Below are 17,761 nucleotides of genomic sequence, written 5' to 3' on the forward strand. Positions count from 1 at the left end.
GTCTATCCTCGTCGAGCTCCGACCATCTGTCTCCATCCTTTATCATTATTTTATTTTATTTCCTAACACTAAGTTAATTTTGACAATAATAGCAACCACAATATTATATTACTAATTGGTTTGGACGGTCTTATACCTGAGGACAAGTCCTTCTTGCTGAACAATAATCCAAACTCCAGCAACAACAGCACCTAACTCTTAGCTCCCTACAATTAATTAATTCAAACCCACTAACGTACTTATTCCTTCAATTAATTAATTAATTGATAATATTAACACCCCATTCACTTAGGGCTGACTACTCAACCACTTCTAAAACTAATAGCACTAGCATTATGTAGTTCAAGTTTTTACCCTGTACTAAGTTGGCAAAACTAATATCAAGCATGTTTTTTTTTCTAGTCTGGATTTCTTCTTTCGGTGGTTGTTTGACAGAGAATCTGCAGAATCTAAAATCAGATTAGAGTAAGTACTCTCTACCCCCTACCCTCTTGGTTTTGTGTTAGCAGGATAAATGAATTTGTCTTTCTCTGTAATCACAGTACAATTACCCAGTAGTGTGTTTAACTTGGGAAAATAGAAGTGTATCTCTAATTACACTATAAATCCAGGAGATGCTGCTGCACTTTATATCCTTAGTAACATTGCCCCAGAAGAAGCTATTATGGCAATCTCTGCCAGGCAATGCCCCAAGGCTGAGTTGTACACAGGAGAGAAGAAACTGTTCTAAGCTGTATACGAAAACAGATGTCTAGAATTAGCAGACAGGAGCAGGGAAATGAGGGAGACCCTCATTTCCAGGTATCACTTGAGAGATATAAAATGTTCCGGTAGATCGGTGATAAAGTGTGAAACAGTTTCACAAACTTTGGATTGATTTACTGGCCGATTATTTGTGATCCCCTTCCTTCCTTTACGTGTCCTTTATGTAGAACTCTGGAAGAAATCACAGGGCGTTCTCATCTTCTTGCTGTCCCTCTGCAGCTTTCCACAAAAGCTCCTAGGGAGGAGGAGAGAGCATCCCTTTTCTCCTAGGAGGAAGATGGAATTGAGGTGGGGAAAGGGGATAGGTTTTTTCCTTTCATTTTTTGGTCATAAGAACATAAGAGAAGCCAATGTTGGATCAGGCCAATGGCCCATCCAGTCCAACACTGTGTCACACAGTGGCCAAAAATACCAGGTGCCATCAGGAGGTCCAGCAGTGGGTCTTAACATTGCAGAAGGAACAGGCCGGTCAAGGAGTAATTATTTTCCCTTTCTCTCAAAAGGTAGGGAGAAAAATGTACAGAAAAATAATTGAAACTTGGCATTGCTGCTCTTTCTCTACATATTCTTATAGATTCTTGGCTGTCTTTATTGACCAGTTTTCACTGCCAGGACTCAGACCAAGAATGATATTGAGTAACAAGAGGATGTCTGACATATAGATGCAAAGAACCTTTCATCAGATATCTGTTTACATTATTTATAGTCTGACTTTCTCACGGCTCAAGGCAGATTACACATGAGTCAGTACAATCAACAAGATGGGGCATTCAGCAACTAATGCGTTAGGATATTAGAAGTCTGGAACTACCAGAAAGAAATAGAAGCATAGCATAAATATTAACATGACATATTAAGCAGAACAGAATTCCTACTTGCAGGATCCTACTTGCAATACAATATATACAGCAGTAAAGATCACAAGTTTCAAACATTTATCTAAGTAAGTTTGTGAGACCATTTTGTACTGTGCAGCTTTATTGCCTGTGCAGAAAAGCACTCTCAAATAGTTCAGTTTTACATAGTTTTGTAGAAGATCAGGAGAGTGGGAGGTTTCCTGACCTCCCCCAGGCAGGCCATTCCACAAGGTGGGATCCACAACAGAGAAGGCACATGTGCAGGCAGTTGTTGATTTCGCCCATTTGCAGGCTGGCACCTGTAGAAACCCCTGCTGACATGAGCAGAGTTTTCGTGGCAGAGCACAGGGAGAGAGGCAGTCCCATAAAGGGCCAAGAAGGCTTTAAACCCTTCCTTAAACCAATACCAATAGCTTAAACTGAGCTTGGTAACAAATGGGCAACCAATGGAGGGTTTGCAGAATGGGAAAATTATGCATGCTCCATCTACCTCACACTAATAGTTGAACTGTGGCATTAAGGACCAGTTGGAGTTTCTGAATTGATTTTGAGGGAAGACCAGTGTATTACAGTAGTTTAGTCTTGATTAGGGGTGGTAATGAACCTGAAAAGGGCAGCTTGGGGTTCAGGGCAGCCCATGAACCGAACCATGGACTGACCCGAACGGGCCCTGCCTGAACTGGTCTGGAAAGTTTAGTTCCCCCTTTCTCCAAGCTGCAGCTTGCCAGGACCAGGAGAAAAGGGGGGAGATTGCCCAGGAAAGGACTTCCTTTCCCTCTTTCTCCTGGCCACTGTTTGCTGCCGCCAGGAGAAAGGGGGTGGGGTTTGCCCGGGAAGGGTTAATTGGCTGCCAGCCACTTAAACCGCTGAGCAGCGGACTCCACACCACTTAGCTGTTAGGTTTAAATGGCTGCCAGCCATTTAACCATTTGGCATTGCTCCCTGCTGCTTTGAGGGGGGGGGAGCAATGGACCTGCTGTGCTGTTAGGTTTAAATGGCTGGCCCCAAACAACTGAACTGGCCAAAAGTCCTGTAAATGTTCAGGGAAAGGTGCCTTCCTGGAACGTTGGTTCCCAAACTCCGAACTAGCCCAAGTTTGTGCAGAATTTTGGCTTGTGAGCCAGTTCGTGCCCATTCCTAGTCTTGATGTTCCTGTGGCATGGATCCAGGTGGCTAGGTCAGGTGAATGAAGGTATGGGGCCATTTTGCAGATTAAGCTGAATTGGAAGAAAGCTTTTTTTCCTTGCAGTTGCATTAACTTGCTTCTCCAGTAATAAAGTTGGATCCAGTATGGCCCCCAAGGCTCTTAACTGAGTCAGCTAGGGTCAGTTGAACTCCATCAGAAGTGGGGAGCACAATGTCCTTCAAGGCCTCTGCCTTCCCAGCCAGCATTACCTCTGTTTTTTCAGGGTTTAGTTTAAATTTGTTCACTTTCAGCCAGTTAACCACAGCAGCCAGGCAGCAATTCAGGATGTCTACCACATCACCAGGAGATTTGGATAAGGATATATAGAGCTGAGTATCATCAGCATATTGATGACAAGCAACCCCAAAACTGAATGATTTGTCCTAAGGGCTTTACATAGAGATTAAAAAGCATGGGGGGATAGGACTCTTAGAGGAGCTGATCGGACTTTTAGAGAAGTTTCGGTAAGTTGATAGGACTCTTAGAGGACGCTTGGAGGAGATGGTTCGGAGCCTGGAGGACAGGATTACTACTCTCCATGAAATCAAGGTAGGGGAGGAGTTCATTAACAGAAGCCTTGATGTGCTGCATAGGACCAGTCAAAGGGACGACAGTGTAGTTGACTGCCTTAACTTGACTTCTCAGAGCACTACAGCCCAACCCCAAAGGCATCGAGTGAGACAGCATTCAGTGCCATTAGAACTAATGAGCAACCAGTGTGATGCAGTGACAAAAAAGGCTGATGCAATCTTGGGGTATATCAACAGAGGCATAACATCCAAATCACAAGATGTGGTAGTCCCACTGTACACTGCATTGGTCAGGCCACACCTGGAGTATTGTGTGCAGTTCTGGAGGCCTCACTTCAAAAAGGATGTGAACAGAATGGAGCAGGTACAGAGGAGAGCGATGAGGATGATCAGGGGCCTGGAGACCAAGCCCTATGAGGAGAGGCTGAGGGACTTGGGAATGTTCAGTCTGGAGAGGAGGAGGTTAAGGGGGGACATGCTTGCTCTCTTCAAGTATTTGAATGACTGTTATTTAGAGGAGGGCAGGGAGCTGTTCCTGTTGGCAGCAGAGGACAGGACTCACAATAACTAAAATACAAAAACCACTCCAGGCAGTTACTTTTTCAGATGTAATCACACAAACTGGTGCAGATCTTGGTACTTAAACTAGCTGAGAGAAATGCTGTGCTTGCTTTGATGAATGAAAGATAAAATGAGCAACATCCAAAATAAATCAGGAGGCTTCTGTCATGCTCATAGCTGAGGCACATGGACAGAAAACGTCTTCAGAATTATATAAAATGCATGACAGAGGAGAGTTACTCACTGAAGTGTGACCTAGTGAATAGAATTATGGAACTCTGATGTGGAAAGCTTGGTGCATTGTGGGATACAACCAAAATCTGACGAGGCTTCTTTGTGCTTCTGATCACTGGCTGGCTTGTTTTTGTTTTTTTTAAAATCTGCCGTAGGTGTGTCTTCCTGCCAGATCAAGGAGCCTTCTTTGTGAATTATGTGATAGCATCAGCTTTCATTGGTAATGGAATGGAGCTACTGCGTTTACCAGGCCTCATCCTTTATACTTTTCGCATGATGTTGGCCAAATCAACTGCTGAGAGAAAAAATATCAGGCAGGTATGAAGGCTTTCTGTAGCGCAAGAATATGTTGTTCTATGTCAACCAGATTTAAGCATTAACAATTTGAATCTCTGCTCATTTTGGCTTTGGGCCTTTGTCCCAGAATTCTTTGGACTCCTCAGTTTTAATCTTGATAATGGATCTCCAGTTTTCTGTTGACCTTCTGTGTGTGTGTGTGCTGTCAAATCACAGCTGACTTACGGCACCCCAGTAGGGTTTTCAAGGCAAGAAACATTCAGAGGTGGTTTGCCATCGTCCTCTTCTGGGCCACAACCCTGGTGATCCTTGGAGGTCTTCCATCCAAATATTCGTTAGAGCCGACCCTGCTTAGTTTCTGGGATCTGACTAGCCTGGGCCATCTAGATCTCCTATTCTGGGCCTCCTCTGCAGAGGAGATATAAATAAATAAGGCCTCATACCTACATGCAAAGACAATAGCAGTTTCACTAAAGTCCAAAGCAACCCTGCCACAGCTCTCCAGTCATGGCACAGTGTGTCAGTGATGCCCTGTTAACAGGCAGACAGGGAATCAGGCAACTGGAATATGTTGTCAGGGCCATGTGCCACTGTTGTTGGGGTCATGTGCCACTTGCTGCAACCCACACACAGAATGCCACAAAGAAGGAAAAAGGGGAACGCTGCCTCCCTCTCCACTGTAAGGAGGATTGTGGTGTGATCAGTAGGAACTCTGCAACAAACACACACTGGGAAGCCCTGAAGAAGCTGGTTTGAGCCCCCTCCTGTACCCATGTTTCCTTTTGCCACACACTCACAGGGAAGGAAATAGAGCCACTCTAGACAGTGTAACGCTCCCTGCAGTTGGGCAATTATGGTTCTCAGTGACTAATAGTCTCTAAATACTGTTATTGCTGGCCAAATGTTAATGGTACCAGTTGCCTTGGAGGATCAGAGCTCCATGGAGCTGAGCAGTGTTAGGCATATACTACAACAATATTTGTTTTCTCCTGTGCCTGTTCACGTACTGTGCACTCTTGTTATGCAAAGTACCCTTTCTCTAGATTTCCCATCACCAAAAGGCCCTGGTGTATATCGTAAGCATGTATGATTTGAGGACAGATGTTGCATGCCTTATTCAAGCTAGGGGTGCCCTGGCTGGCATTTATAAAGTGCTTTGGAAAGGTATAAGTGGCTGCAGACTTCATTGATATGTTGCAGTATTTCAGGCTTGGAGGTGGGATGCATGGCAGAATTTGTATTTTTGTTCTGCTTGTGTTGTATAGCACTTTTTAAAAATACAGCAGGGCTATTGCTGGCATCTCTTAAACCTGCTCAGCATGAAGTTATGCCAATTAAGCCCTGCTCCATTCCCACAACATTCCTGACACCACCTGTTATCTGTGCCAACACTTGGGGGCACAGTGGCTTGGCACTGTTGTAGAATTGAGGATGTAGAAACACGGGTTAGGATGGAGTTTTTACCTTGTTAATTAACACAGACATGTAAGTACACACAAAAGTCTGCAATGTTACTTGATTGTGAAGAAGCATACATGTGGCTAGCAGGAGGGCTGGGGATGGAAAAGAAAGCAGTGAGGAAGAAGAGATGGAGGCAGCAGTGGGCAAGTGAAGAAAGAGTGAGGGTTAGCGGGTCCCTCCTTTAACAGAAACAATCAGTGAAGCTTTGGGTTCCGTGAATGTTTCCCCCCTGTAGCCTAATATTTTGTTTCTTTATAGCAACAAGCATTTCAATATGAATTTGGAGCAATGTACGCCTGGATGCTATGTGTGTTCACAGTCATTATGGCCTACAGCATCACATGTCCCATTATTGTCCCATTTGGTAAGTTGGTTGGTGAGTTGGGATTGTAGGGGGACAAGCAGAGGACCATAGTGGAAGGTTTGTCTGAGTAATAGTACAAAGACTTAGAATCACAAGGACTTACTTAGACATGACAGTGGGAGTTCTATGAATGTACCTTTCACGATTTTTTAAACCATGATTCGTATTTGCAGGGGGCCTCCAAGAAGGGGAGGCAGGTATTAATCACCTCCCCTGTGATCTTATAATCTTAGTTGTGTCCTGCGGGGGTAGGCCACTGTTAGCCCCATTGAAGAAAATATGCAGGAGCTCATATGGTGTCTATGTGTTTTCATCTGTGGGGCAGTTGCCTGCTCTTGGTGGCAGGGGAGGGGCATGACTTGAATTAAAATAACAGTGTGGAAGGGGGAAGGGTAAAATTTCTCCATAGAAAATCATCCCTGCAGTTGGATCTAGCCCTCTAAAAGATTGTAGAAGAACCTAATTCTGGATCTTCTAGATCCTGTCCCAAAGGAGGTGGGGCGCAGAGCAGAGTCGCAGAGCCAAGGTGCAAGCTAGCCAAAGTGCAGGCACAATCCAATGTAGTGTGGTCAAAGTCCAGTTCCTAGATCATACACAGAGTCAGCGACAAAAGCAGATTCAGGGCAAATCCAAAAGTCGAGGTCCAGTCACAGTCCAAGAGTCAGAATCATAGTCTGAAGGCAGAGCCAGTGGCGGCAAGATCAGGGATAATTAGACTTGTTGCTTCCACAGCCTGTCTTCTCTCTCTCTCTCTCCACTCTTTATAGAGAGATGCCCATCTCACAGCTGGGTTGCATTATGCAGATGTGTGCGCTCTCCTCCTTACTATCCGGACCCAAGTGTCTCTGGGCTGCTAATTGCACACTCCATCTCCTTTCTTGCATCTCATGACAGACTTTCTTTCATCTATGCTGTAACAGCTCTGGGGATGAGGGAGGCGAGGTGGAAAGTTGGGCGCTCTCTGATTCTCTGTGGGCTTGAACAGCTGGGGAGTTACTGTCAGACTGTGAGTCACTGCTAGGCAATGTTGCAGTAGCTTTCTGCAGCAGGTCGTCCTCAGCTAACTGCAAGCTGGAATCTTCTTCACCTGTCTGTTCTTCCTCTCAGACCTCTGCTTCTTCCGGGCTGGCTGCAGCTGGGTGATCCACGACATTAGCCCTACATTTATTTAAAACATTTATAATCTCACCTTTCTCTTAGGTAACTGGGAGAATTATAATAATAATTACTAAACAATTAAGGGGTTGGAACTTCAGTTTTCAAAGGCTGTCTCTGTTCTAGCTTTCACTTCTGGTATCTGTGCTTTCAGTGATGTCACAAGAGCTCTGTACTGTAGAAAATGCAGTGTTAACAGCCAAACATTTACTACAACACTGAAAGATCCAGGTGATGTAGCCGTGTTGGTCTGAAGCAGCAGAACAAAGTTTGAATCCAGTGGCACCTTTAAGACCAACAAAGTTTTATTCAAGGTATACCTTGTTCTTAAAGGAGCCAGTGTTCTCAAAAATACCTTGAATAACACTTTGTTGGTCTTAAAGGTGCCACTGGACTCAAACGTTCTATAACATTGAAGTCAACCTAATTCAGTCTTTTTGTTACTAGACTGTTGATTTGAGGCACGCTTGAGGAAATATTTCAATAGGCAGTTATTCTCACAAGAAACAACATGACAGAATGAATTGTCTGTGGCACCATGGTGAAAAGAGTAAAAATGCAAGGAACCGAAGTTGTCTGAGTATAGATTGTACTATCCATAGTGTTACATGGCCATACAGCAGTAGTGGCCAGCCTTTCTGATAAGTATGCTAGAAATAAGTATAAGGTAGTAACACTCTAGTACCTACTGTAATACATATTCACACACCCTGGTGTATATATTCCGTAGCCAAGCTAATGGGCATTTCTGATCCTGTTCAGGAGTGCCACACACCCATCTCTTTTTTTGTACCCCCCGAAGAAGATGTTTTTTATTGCATTTTCTAATAACTACATACTACAAACAGAAAATCCAGGAAGGGAAAACTACATCTATGGGAGAAAGTAAAGAAAACCCTCTAAAAACCCAAGAGATGATGATCATACACGCGTTTACAAATTTACCCTTAAACTTAAACACAAGTTAACAGTAGTTGAAAATGTTCATCCATCTAATTAAATGTATCTAGTACGTCAATATTTCATAAAAAGACTGTAAAGCAATTTACATTAAACTACTTTTTAGATATTTCAGAGTACATTGGCATTCTATTTCTTCTTTCCTTTTCTATGTCTCAACTGATAGCCTCGTTTAGGACCCCCCCCCCATTTAGAGTCAAACTCTTCCTCAGAGGATCCGGCCTCTCTTTCTTCTTCGCTTTCCTTGGCTTCACCGGTTGCATCTCTTTCTGCTGGGCTGCTTATGTTGACGCAAAAATTCACAAGCTTTTTCGAGAGAGTCAGTCCTTTCTCTACCATTTACGTATCTGAAGATTAGACCATCGGGTGTTAACCATCTGTAGGCAACATCATGCTTCTGTAAGAATAGAGTCAAGTCTCTATATTTTCTTCTTTTCCTTCTGATTTCAAATGGAATGTCCTTCAATATTCTTATATCTTTGTCTTTGATCTTCAAGGTAGCTCCATTAGATGCTTTCAGTAGTTGATCTCTCACTTTTCTTTGAGAGAATCTTATTGTAACTTCCCCTGGCAAATTGTTCTTTCTAATGAATTCTGAATACGATCGACTGACCATATCTGTTTCGCTTTGGAGTTGATCCACTGTCATCTCTGCCATGGGTGCTAATGCATCGCCAACAATCTGCCTCAGATTCTCTCCTTTCTCTTCCTGGAAGCCTTGAAGCCCAAGACATAGCTTGCTCTTTCCATTTGAAGCTGGAGTACTCTGAATTCTTTGATTTGACACTTTTTTTCCAGTGCCTGCAGTATCTTGTCCATCTTTTTTGATTTGGTGTCAATCACTTTGAGTTCCTGCTCTGTTTTTTCTATTTTCTGTGTATTTGTGGTCATTTGTGCCTGTTGTGCATCCAGCTTGTTGTCAATTGCTGTAATTTTCTCCAGCAGAGGGCGAAGTGCTTCTGATAAGAGCCTTTGGAGTTCCACTATTGAGTCCTGTCTAGGAGTAGAACTCATAGGACTGGAGCTAGAGTTTCCGGGAAGAAGCTTTGCTTTCGCTTGTTTATCTTTAAAGTCCTTTGCCGTCAACGGCGCCATGTTTGAGATTTGTTTACTTTTTTCCAAGTTGTCAAAGTCTCTAAAAGTTCTTTAAGAGCGTGGTAAGTTTTTACAGTCTCTTTACTTCGTTCGCTTTTTATAGCAGGCCCCCCCTTTTTTTGTAGCTAAATTTGCCTGTAAACAGGCCTTATCAGAGGGGAGTCCCCCCCCCCTGTTTTATTTTGGTGGGGCCGAGCACTTTTTCTTTGTTTCGCTTTTACTTAGACTCACACTTTCAATGGTTGCTCGCTCGCGTCTATTTTCACTTGATCACCAAACGGATCTCCAGAGTCTAGCTCAAAGCACCTTACAAATAAATCATTAATTTAAAAAAACAAGACATTAAAAACAATCCAGTAAAATCTCTGTGACCTGGCTCTCATGTTGAATAGAAGTTGCCCTTTAATCAGATATGCCACATACTCAAGCTTATTGCTCTTTACTACTCCCTACTTAAGGCAATTTGCAATAAATACATACATACATATATATGGGGTGGGTGGGTGGGTGGGTAGATAGATAGATAGATATCTCCATATCCATACAGCAGCTGCTGGCATTAGGAAAGCTATCGGATCTGTGTTTCAATTTCTTATATTCTTCTCTTCCTGTTCTCATTTAAAGCTTCATAGTAGTTAAAAGGCTTAACTCAATTTCCATATTGGATTCCATATTTGGATTTTGAGTACAACTGCTGCGTGGATATGCTTTTTCTTGCAATATTTTGCTTTCCAGAAAACAATTTATTTATCAGAAGATTATTATAAATTTCAAGAATTACATATTTTGATGATCTAAAGCTCTGCTTTCCTATACATAATATGTATAGGAGAGTTCTCACAGGTTAGCCTCATTATCTTTGATGGAATGCTGGTTTATGTGGAGAACTCTCCCTGATAAATCTATGTTTATCTAACAGTGATACCAAGCACTGGTCACCAGAAAAGAATGATCACAGTGAAGCATATTGTTTTCTTTTTTCCATGACAGATTTAGTTGAATAAATAACCCGTTTCTTTACACCACCAAAGGTGTAGTTGTTTAATATTTGCAAAATAATAAACATTGGAAACCTGCATGAAATTCTGAAGCAGTCACATGAATAGAATGCTTATAAGGAAAGAACTGGTTTCTGATGAACATACTTGCTTTTTTTGCAGTGACAAGAAGTAAACTTTTTGAGGGCAGTATTGTGTAAGAAAAATGTGCTGCCTTATATTTGTTAAATGAAGGAAAAGAGCACACAAAAATAGTTTTCATTTCTATATCTTGCCCTAAACCATATGTGGTGCTGGGACCCAATGGGTCCAAATGACTAGAAGGGGCTGAGGGCAGTGATGACAACCAGGGGGCCTTTTGGTCTGGGGGATGCTGGACTTCCACAAGGCTACAGGAAACTAACAAGGCCAGAGTGCCCAGGGCCATCCTCTGGTAGGGAGGATGTGGCCAGATACCCATTCAGTGGGCCAAGGCTGGCGCCTGGCATTGGCTGCTGGTGGAGTGGAAGGTGGGTCACTAGGACTTGAGGTGCAGGTTGGGTGTGAAAACAAAGTAGGTGTAGGCCAGTGAGGCAGAGTTGCTTGTTAGGTAGCACCTTAAAAACAGTAGTCATGTTTAGGGGTAGCTTATGGAGGAGAGCTGGGTCAATACAGTGTAACATGGAGCCAGCTGCGATTAGCCGTGTTTCCAGAGCTGTGGGACAGTAAAAGGAAGATGATTGACACAGTTGGAGCTCTTGAAGTGCTTATTTACCCAGATGGGGAAGGATGGACTCCTGCCCACTATGCAGCCTGCTCAGGCTTCCTGTGCTACAGGCCTCCCAGGAGGCCACCAACCTGACAACCCTGTACAAAATCAGAGCGTATATCCTTTAATCAGTGGCAGAAATGTGAAATAGGATCATTTTATGTCTTATGCATGTTGTAATTCTTTGCTAGCATAGAAAGCCTGAACATTTTTGATGCCTGGGCCTGTGCTGAATTTAAAAAAACAAAACTAGGTCTTGGTCAGTCTATTTTTGAACTAGGAAATGGGGGTAAATATGTGTGTTACTGAGCCAGTTTGGTGTAGTGGTTAAGTGCGTGGACTCTAATCTGGGAGAACTGGATTTGATTCCCCACTCCTCCACTTGCACCTGGCTGGATGACCTTGGGCAAGCCATAATTCTGGCACAGTTTCTGTCAGAGTTCTCCTCACCTACCTCACAGGGTGTTTGTTGTGGGGAGGGGAAGGGAAAGGAGTTTGTAAGCCACTCTGAGACTCCTTTGGGTAGTGAAGGGCGGGGTATAAATCTAATCTCCTCCTCCTCCTTTAATAACTTGGGTCTTCTTTGCTATTTTCAGGATTAATATACATGCTCATGAAGCATACAGTTGACCGCCACAATCTGTATTTTGTATACCTCCCTGCTAAACTAGAGAGGCAGATCCACTTTGCAGCTGTGAGTCAGGCCAATGCAGCTCCAATTCTCTGCCTGTTTTGGCTGCATTTTTTCTCTTTTTTGAGACTGGGTAAGTAATGGATGGTCTTTTGAGTGAACATACTGAGGAGGGTAAAAGTTTCTTATGTAGCAGAGTGACAGGAGAGAAGGTGACATGGTATAACCTGATCTTTGAAGTTAAGCAGGGTTGGTACTTGGATAAGAACATAAGAGACCTGCTGGATCAGACCAGAAGTCCATCTAGTCCAGCATCCTGTCTCACACAGTGGCCAACCAGTTCCTCTGGATGGCCAGTAGCAGGGCATGGAGGCTGAGGCCTTCCCCTGATGTTGCCTCCTGGCTCTGAGATTCAGAGGATTAGTGCCTCTGAATGTGGAGATTCCTCTCAGTCACCATGGCTAGTAGCCATTGATAGTCTTATCCTCCATGAATGTATCTAATCCCCTTTCAAAACTGTGTATTTCTGTGGCCATAACTACATCCTCTGTTAGGAAATCCCACATTTTAATCACTCTCTTTGTAAAGTACTGTTTCCTTTTATCCATCCTGAACCTGCTGCCCAAGAGCTTCATTGGATGCCCTCAAGTTCAAGTATTTGGGGGAAAGGAGAAAAAAGTTATGTTTGTCAGCTCTCTCCACCCCACACATAATTTTATAAACCTCTATCATGTCCCCCTTAGTTGTCTCTTTTCTAAACTGAAAAGTCCCAAATTCTTCAGCCTTTCCTTATAGGGAAGGTGCTCCAACCCCATATCATCTTGGTTGCCCTCTTCTTTTTTTCAGCTCTGATATGTCCTTTTTGAGATACAGTGACCAGAACAGTATACAGTATTCTAAATGAGGCCATACCATAGATCTCTACAGGGACATTACAATATTAGCCATTTTATTCTCAGTCCCTTTCACAATAATTCCTAACATAGTTTGCCTTTTTCACTGCTGCAGCACACTGGGTTGACACTTTGACTGAGCTATCAACTACCACCCCATGATCTTATTCCCTGTCAGTCTCACAAAGTTCAGACCCCATTAGCCTATATTTGAAGTTGGGAGACCACTAAGGAAGACTCTACAGAGGAGGGCAATGGCAATCCACCTGTGCTGATCACTTGCCTTGAAAGCCCCTTGCTGGAGTTGCTGTAAGTCAGCTGTAACTTGATGGCAATTTTTATGCATGCACAGACACACACACACACACCAGAGCGACATTTGTGTGGATATCTCTAAATTACAGTAAATTTTAGTAACCCGACCACAGAGCAAAGTTATGGTGTAGTACAGGGCTTTCTGAGATTAGAAACAGCTAATAAAACAGTCTCAGATATTGAGACTATCCCTTCAATGTAAATGGCGGAAGAGGAGGAGTACTTTTTCCTCCAAGACTTAATACATTTTAAGGTTGTGTGTCTGTCATCTGCTTTCTTCTGTACATTTTGTAATAATCAGCATAATTCCCACTCACCACAAACCACATCTCCTATTTTATATTTTATTTATAGATCTCTTCTGTCTTTTTCCTTAGGTTTTAGAGCACCTACAACTGTATTTACATTCCTAGTTGTCAGTGCAGCAATTATTATTTGCTTAGTTTCTGCTTGTTATGCCTGCCTGAAATACCTGAGCCCCCTCAATTACAAGGTACATTCACACTGGTTATATTGGGGAGTTGCTAAATAATAATCTGTACTTTATTATAGGTCTGGTTTGCAGCTTTACATTAGTGCTGGAGTGGTCAAGCTATTTTTTTCTTCTTCAGTAAAAACAAGTTCTGTCTATGATGGCTCAATTCAGGCCACACACAAGGAAGCTTAACTGGAGAGCTGGTGTGGTATAGTGGTTAGTGTGTTGGACTAGGGCCTGGGAGACACCGGCTCAAATCCTGTCACATACTCTCAGTTTAACCTACCATACAGCGATGTGAGGATATAATGGGAAAGGAAGAATTGTGTACATTGCTCTGAGCTCTCTGGCCAGATGGGATAGAGGTTTGTGAATGGCTAGAAAACCAGACTTGCACAGTAGAATTTAAAGTAAATATGCAAAGCAGACAATAGACACAGCTGTTGCACTGTCTCTTAATGGGGAATTTATGAAGCTGAGTGCTAAGAGGGTGGAAGACAAACACAAACAAGTTGTTCTGGAGTTTGTTTGTTTATTTATTTGATTTATATACCACCCTCCCCATAAATGGGCTCAGGGTGGTTTACATCAATTAGTATGATACAGATTAAAGCAACATTAAAATAACAGTTTACACAGGATAAAATCATAGAATACCATGTCAAAACAGAGAGATCAGATGTCAAATCAATGGTGGGTTCCCTGATGTTTAATCAGATCCAGGCCACTGGTGGGAGATTGGCCAGGAGATGGGGAAGGGGGGGGGAGTCTGCCTCCTCAATCAAAAGTCCAATGGAAGAGCTCCGTCTTGCAGGCCCTGCGGAACTGCAGTAAGTCCTGCAGGGCCCTGATCTTGTACAGGAGCTCATTCCACCAGGTGGAGGCCAGGGCTGAAAAAGCCCTGCCCCTGATTGAGGCTAATCGGACGTCCCTGGGGCCGGGGACCACCAAGAGGTGTCGACTTGTGGACCTCAGTGCCCTACAGGGCTCGTATGGGGAGAGGCAGTCTCGAAGGTATGCTGGCCCCAAATTGTACATTTGGAAGTTCAGTCAGTAGTTAAGGATCTCAGCTGTGGTTAGTACAAGTCACGGTTTGGTATGTTTAAATTGAGCCTAAGCACTGTCCCAAGTCTTTAACTGTATTTAAACAAGGGCTTTAAAGAGGGAGGAAGCACCTTGTATTAATTAATTAACCATTTGAATAGAAAAATATAATACAGAACTAAAGTGGGAGATTGAGAGTTCTGGGGACTGTAACTGAGAGCTGTGTATTCTAAACATTGCTGTTTACGTAAGACTGCATATATGTTTGAATTTTGCTTTATTGGTTGGTCTCTTCTCCATTGATATCCATAGCTAGAAGACTCAGCCGTTGAAAAAGGAAGTGAAACAGATTTAGCAACTGGAAACGTTTCTGTAAGCATTTTTCAAAAAGTATATTTAACATCCCTTCTGTGAAATGCTTTCTTGCCCGCAAAGGGTTAGCACACGTTAGCAAGTCCTGTGTTAGTGACAGAATACTCGCATTTGCTGACTTCTCGGCCAACTGACAGAAAGTACTGATCTGCTAGCAAAATTCAGCAAAGATTCAGGTTCAATAAGATATGCTTAGAATTTCTTTGCTTAACTGAGTCTTTGATGAATTGATTCAATTTGGCAATAGCTGATGTTTTAGATACTGGTTTTGAGCTCTCAAGGTCAGGAAGTGTTTTATCTGAGAGTAGTCAACAGCAGGTAAAATATCTTTGCTTCTAGTCTTGAAAAGCATATCATTTGGTGTGGAGACTAGTTTGTTAGGTGGCATACCTGGGAGTTTGGACGCATTTAAATGGATGATAGACAGGGAAGGAGGGGACACTATGGGGCAAATGTTTGAGGAAATATTTTGAAATAATTATGCAGCATCTCTTTGTTTTTCATTATTCAGGATGTTAATTATCTGTCATTTCAGATATATCTCCCCCATGTTCTGGTTCCCAGTTCTACTGAAAGGGCAAATCTGTTGCATCTGGGGAGGCTGAACTATGGTGCCATGGGAAATACGACCCCAAAGGTAGAAGGCGGCCAAGTCCCTTTATGTGAGGAAACAGTCATTGGATAATGCAGTTCAAAGGCAGAAGAAGATCGTGATCCCTCTTATTCTGAGGAAAGGGTCATTGGAGAAACAAAGAAGTGTGTGTTTCAGTGTCATGGACTAACACAAGATGGCACCCTTGGCCCTGATTCAGAAGAAAAGATTCCATTGAAAGGTTAATTTCCCAGTCTTTTCTCTCAGGAGTAGGTGTAATAGGAATATTCAAGAAGGGCTCAGTTGCAGTGCTGATTTTACAAAGTTGCCACACAAGACTCTTCGCTTTTTAAGTCTTCACAAAAATTGTGGCATAGGCATATGGAACAAAAGTGCTCAGAGACGTTGCTTTGGGTTTTTTGTCTGTTTGCCTTTGTGAAGAGATTTGGCTAAATGCTTTGATCTTAGATCACTGGAGCCAAAAGAGTTATCAAAACACAGCACCTGTCTTGTTTATTTTGAAATTATGCCCCTGACTTTTAACCAGGCCTTGGTTGTCTGCCATACATTTGATTAAGCCCAAAGGCAACATCTTCTATATATAAACAAACATAGGGAAAACTAAGAAAATGTAGTCTGGAGGATATAGTCCAGTGTTCTGCCATCTCCTCATATTAGCAAGGTAGGTTGGAGCATTTGTCTTTCTTTAAAAGGGGGGGTGGTGGTTCCTGTAAGGAGATGCCATAACTTGAGCACTTAGTGCGAGAAAGTATTTATTCGTGAACTTTTAAGTATGGATTGCATTTGTTAATTTTCTGGTCACTATTTTAAGGACCTCACACACAGGGAAGTTTACTTAACAAGCAATAAATAATGTAATTTTTAAATCATTTTTAATCTCTCTGGTTATAAAAATAAACGTCTGCGTTAAGTGCCAAGAGTATCACAAATATATGAAGTGTTAGACTGTTTTTAAATTATGAAGTAGGTATAAATTTCTGCAAGAGCTGTGTTAATCCACGCATAAATTAAGTAATCACATTCAATAAAACACTGTATTCAGATATACCTCTGTGATGGACTTTCTTAACATAATACTCTTTACCACAATATTGCCAAGTTCTAGTTTTATAATGAGACTCTAATGTAGAGCTGCATAGGAATAAGTATGTAAAATCCCCAGGCACTCATGTTGCTCCCTACAAAAAGATAATGAAAATACACATTTTCAGAATAGTATATTCTACATCCAGTATCCCTGGATTGTTGAAATTTGCAAAATAATAATTATATATATATACATATGCTACTCTGAGCTGCTTGAAGGAAAGGTGGGATAAAAATTACTATGCAAAGACTAGCAGAATTATTGGTGGCTCTTCAATTTACTCAGGTTGCTGGATGAGTGCCAAGTAGCAAAGTCAAGCCAGCTGTTTTTACACAGAAACTGCAAACACAGTTGTGCCAGACCAGGGTGGGGATTCAAACATGGTGTCAGTGAAAGTCAGTAGTTAGCTATTAAAAAACTGGAATCACAAAGCTCCTGCCAGGATACTTTGGCCATGGTCTGAGCTGCATCACTTTTGATTTGCAAGTACGACAGGATTGCCAGTTCTGGGTTGGGAAATTCCTGAAGATTTGGGGGTGGAACTTGAGGAGGGCAGGGTTTGGGGAGGGAATGGACCTCAATTGGGATATAATGCCACAGAGTCCACTCTCCAAAGTAGTCATTTTCTCCAGGGAAACTGATCTCTGTCATCTGGATGTATTAAGGCATTTTTAAACACAACCCTTGAAGTAGTTTTTGTCTAAATTGGATTGTACCCAAAATATGACACCTACAATGACCTTCATCTATAAATGCCGCTGGCCTGCTTTCTATTTTGCTTTAACAATGATCACATATTTACTTATACAACAAAAAAGGAGTCAATTTAAGTGTCCGGTCAGTTCTCTTCTTACAGTGAGTACCAATCCAAGCCTCCTTGAAGCTCTAGTGGCTTCTTGTCCTTTTTAATGTAACCTTCTTAAAGGCTTGTTTCTGGACTTCTAATAGATATTTAGTGCACTGCTTTTAGTGTTACCTCTGCTTACAGACAGATCATTACCTGAAAGGTGACTCAGGGCTTTTGCAGGAATAGATAATTTATTTATATCCTGCCCTTCTCCCCAGTGGAGATCCAAAATGGCTTACGTGGCTCTCTCCTCCTGTGTTTTATCCTCACAAC

At 42.4% G+C, this 17,761-nt stretch overlaps 1 protein-coding gene across 1 annotated transcript; it reads left to right on the top strand.

The window, feature by feature from the left end:
- The first annotated feature begins 399 nt into the window (after nt 1-399).
- LOC107115572 (CSC1-like protein 1) lies at nt 400-16,550 on the top strand. Its single transcript, XM_015417315.1, has 7 exons — nt 400-465; nt 4,289-4,451; nt 6,150-6,255; nt 11,808-11,975; nt 13,428-13,543; nt 14,882-14,941; nt 15,477-16,550. Exons 2-7 carry the CDS (start codon nt 4,362-4,364, stop codon nt 15,624-15,626), a joined length of 690 nt encoding a protein of 229 aa, XP_015272801.1. The 5' UTR covers nt 400-465; nt 4,289-4,361; the 3' UTR covers nt 15,627-16,550.
- The last annotated feature ends 1,211 nt before the right edge of the window (nt 16,551-17,761 follow it).

The sequence above is a fragment of the Gekko japonicus genome, unplaced genomic scaffold, assembly GCF_001447785.1.
Source record: "Gekko japonicus isolate JY-2015 unplaced genomic scaffold, Gekko_japonicus_V1.1 scaffold1983, whole genome shotgun sequence".
Taxonomy (NCBI): Eukaryota; Metazoa; Chordata; class Lepidosauria; order Squamata; family Gekkonidae; genus Gekko; species Gekko japonicus.

Coding starts and splice junctions, on each gene's coding strand:
- LOC107115572 (XM_015417315.1), top strand. CDS start 4,362: ATGGAGCTACTGCGTTTACCAGGCCTCATCCTTTATACTTTTCGCATG. Junction 11,976..13,427: donor TTTCTCTTTTTTGAGACTGG/GTAAGTAATGGA, acceptor CTTTTTCCTTAG/GTTTTAGAGCACCTACAACT. Junction 14,942..15,476: donor TAGCAACTGGAAACGTTTCT/GTAAGCATTTTT, acceptor CTGTCATTTCAG/ATATATCTCCCCCATGTTCT.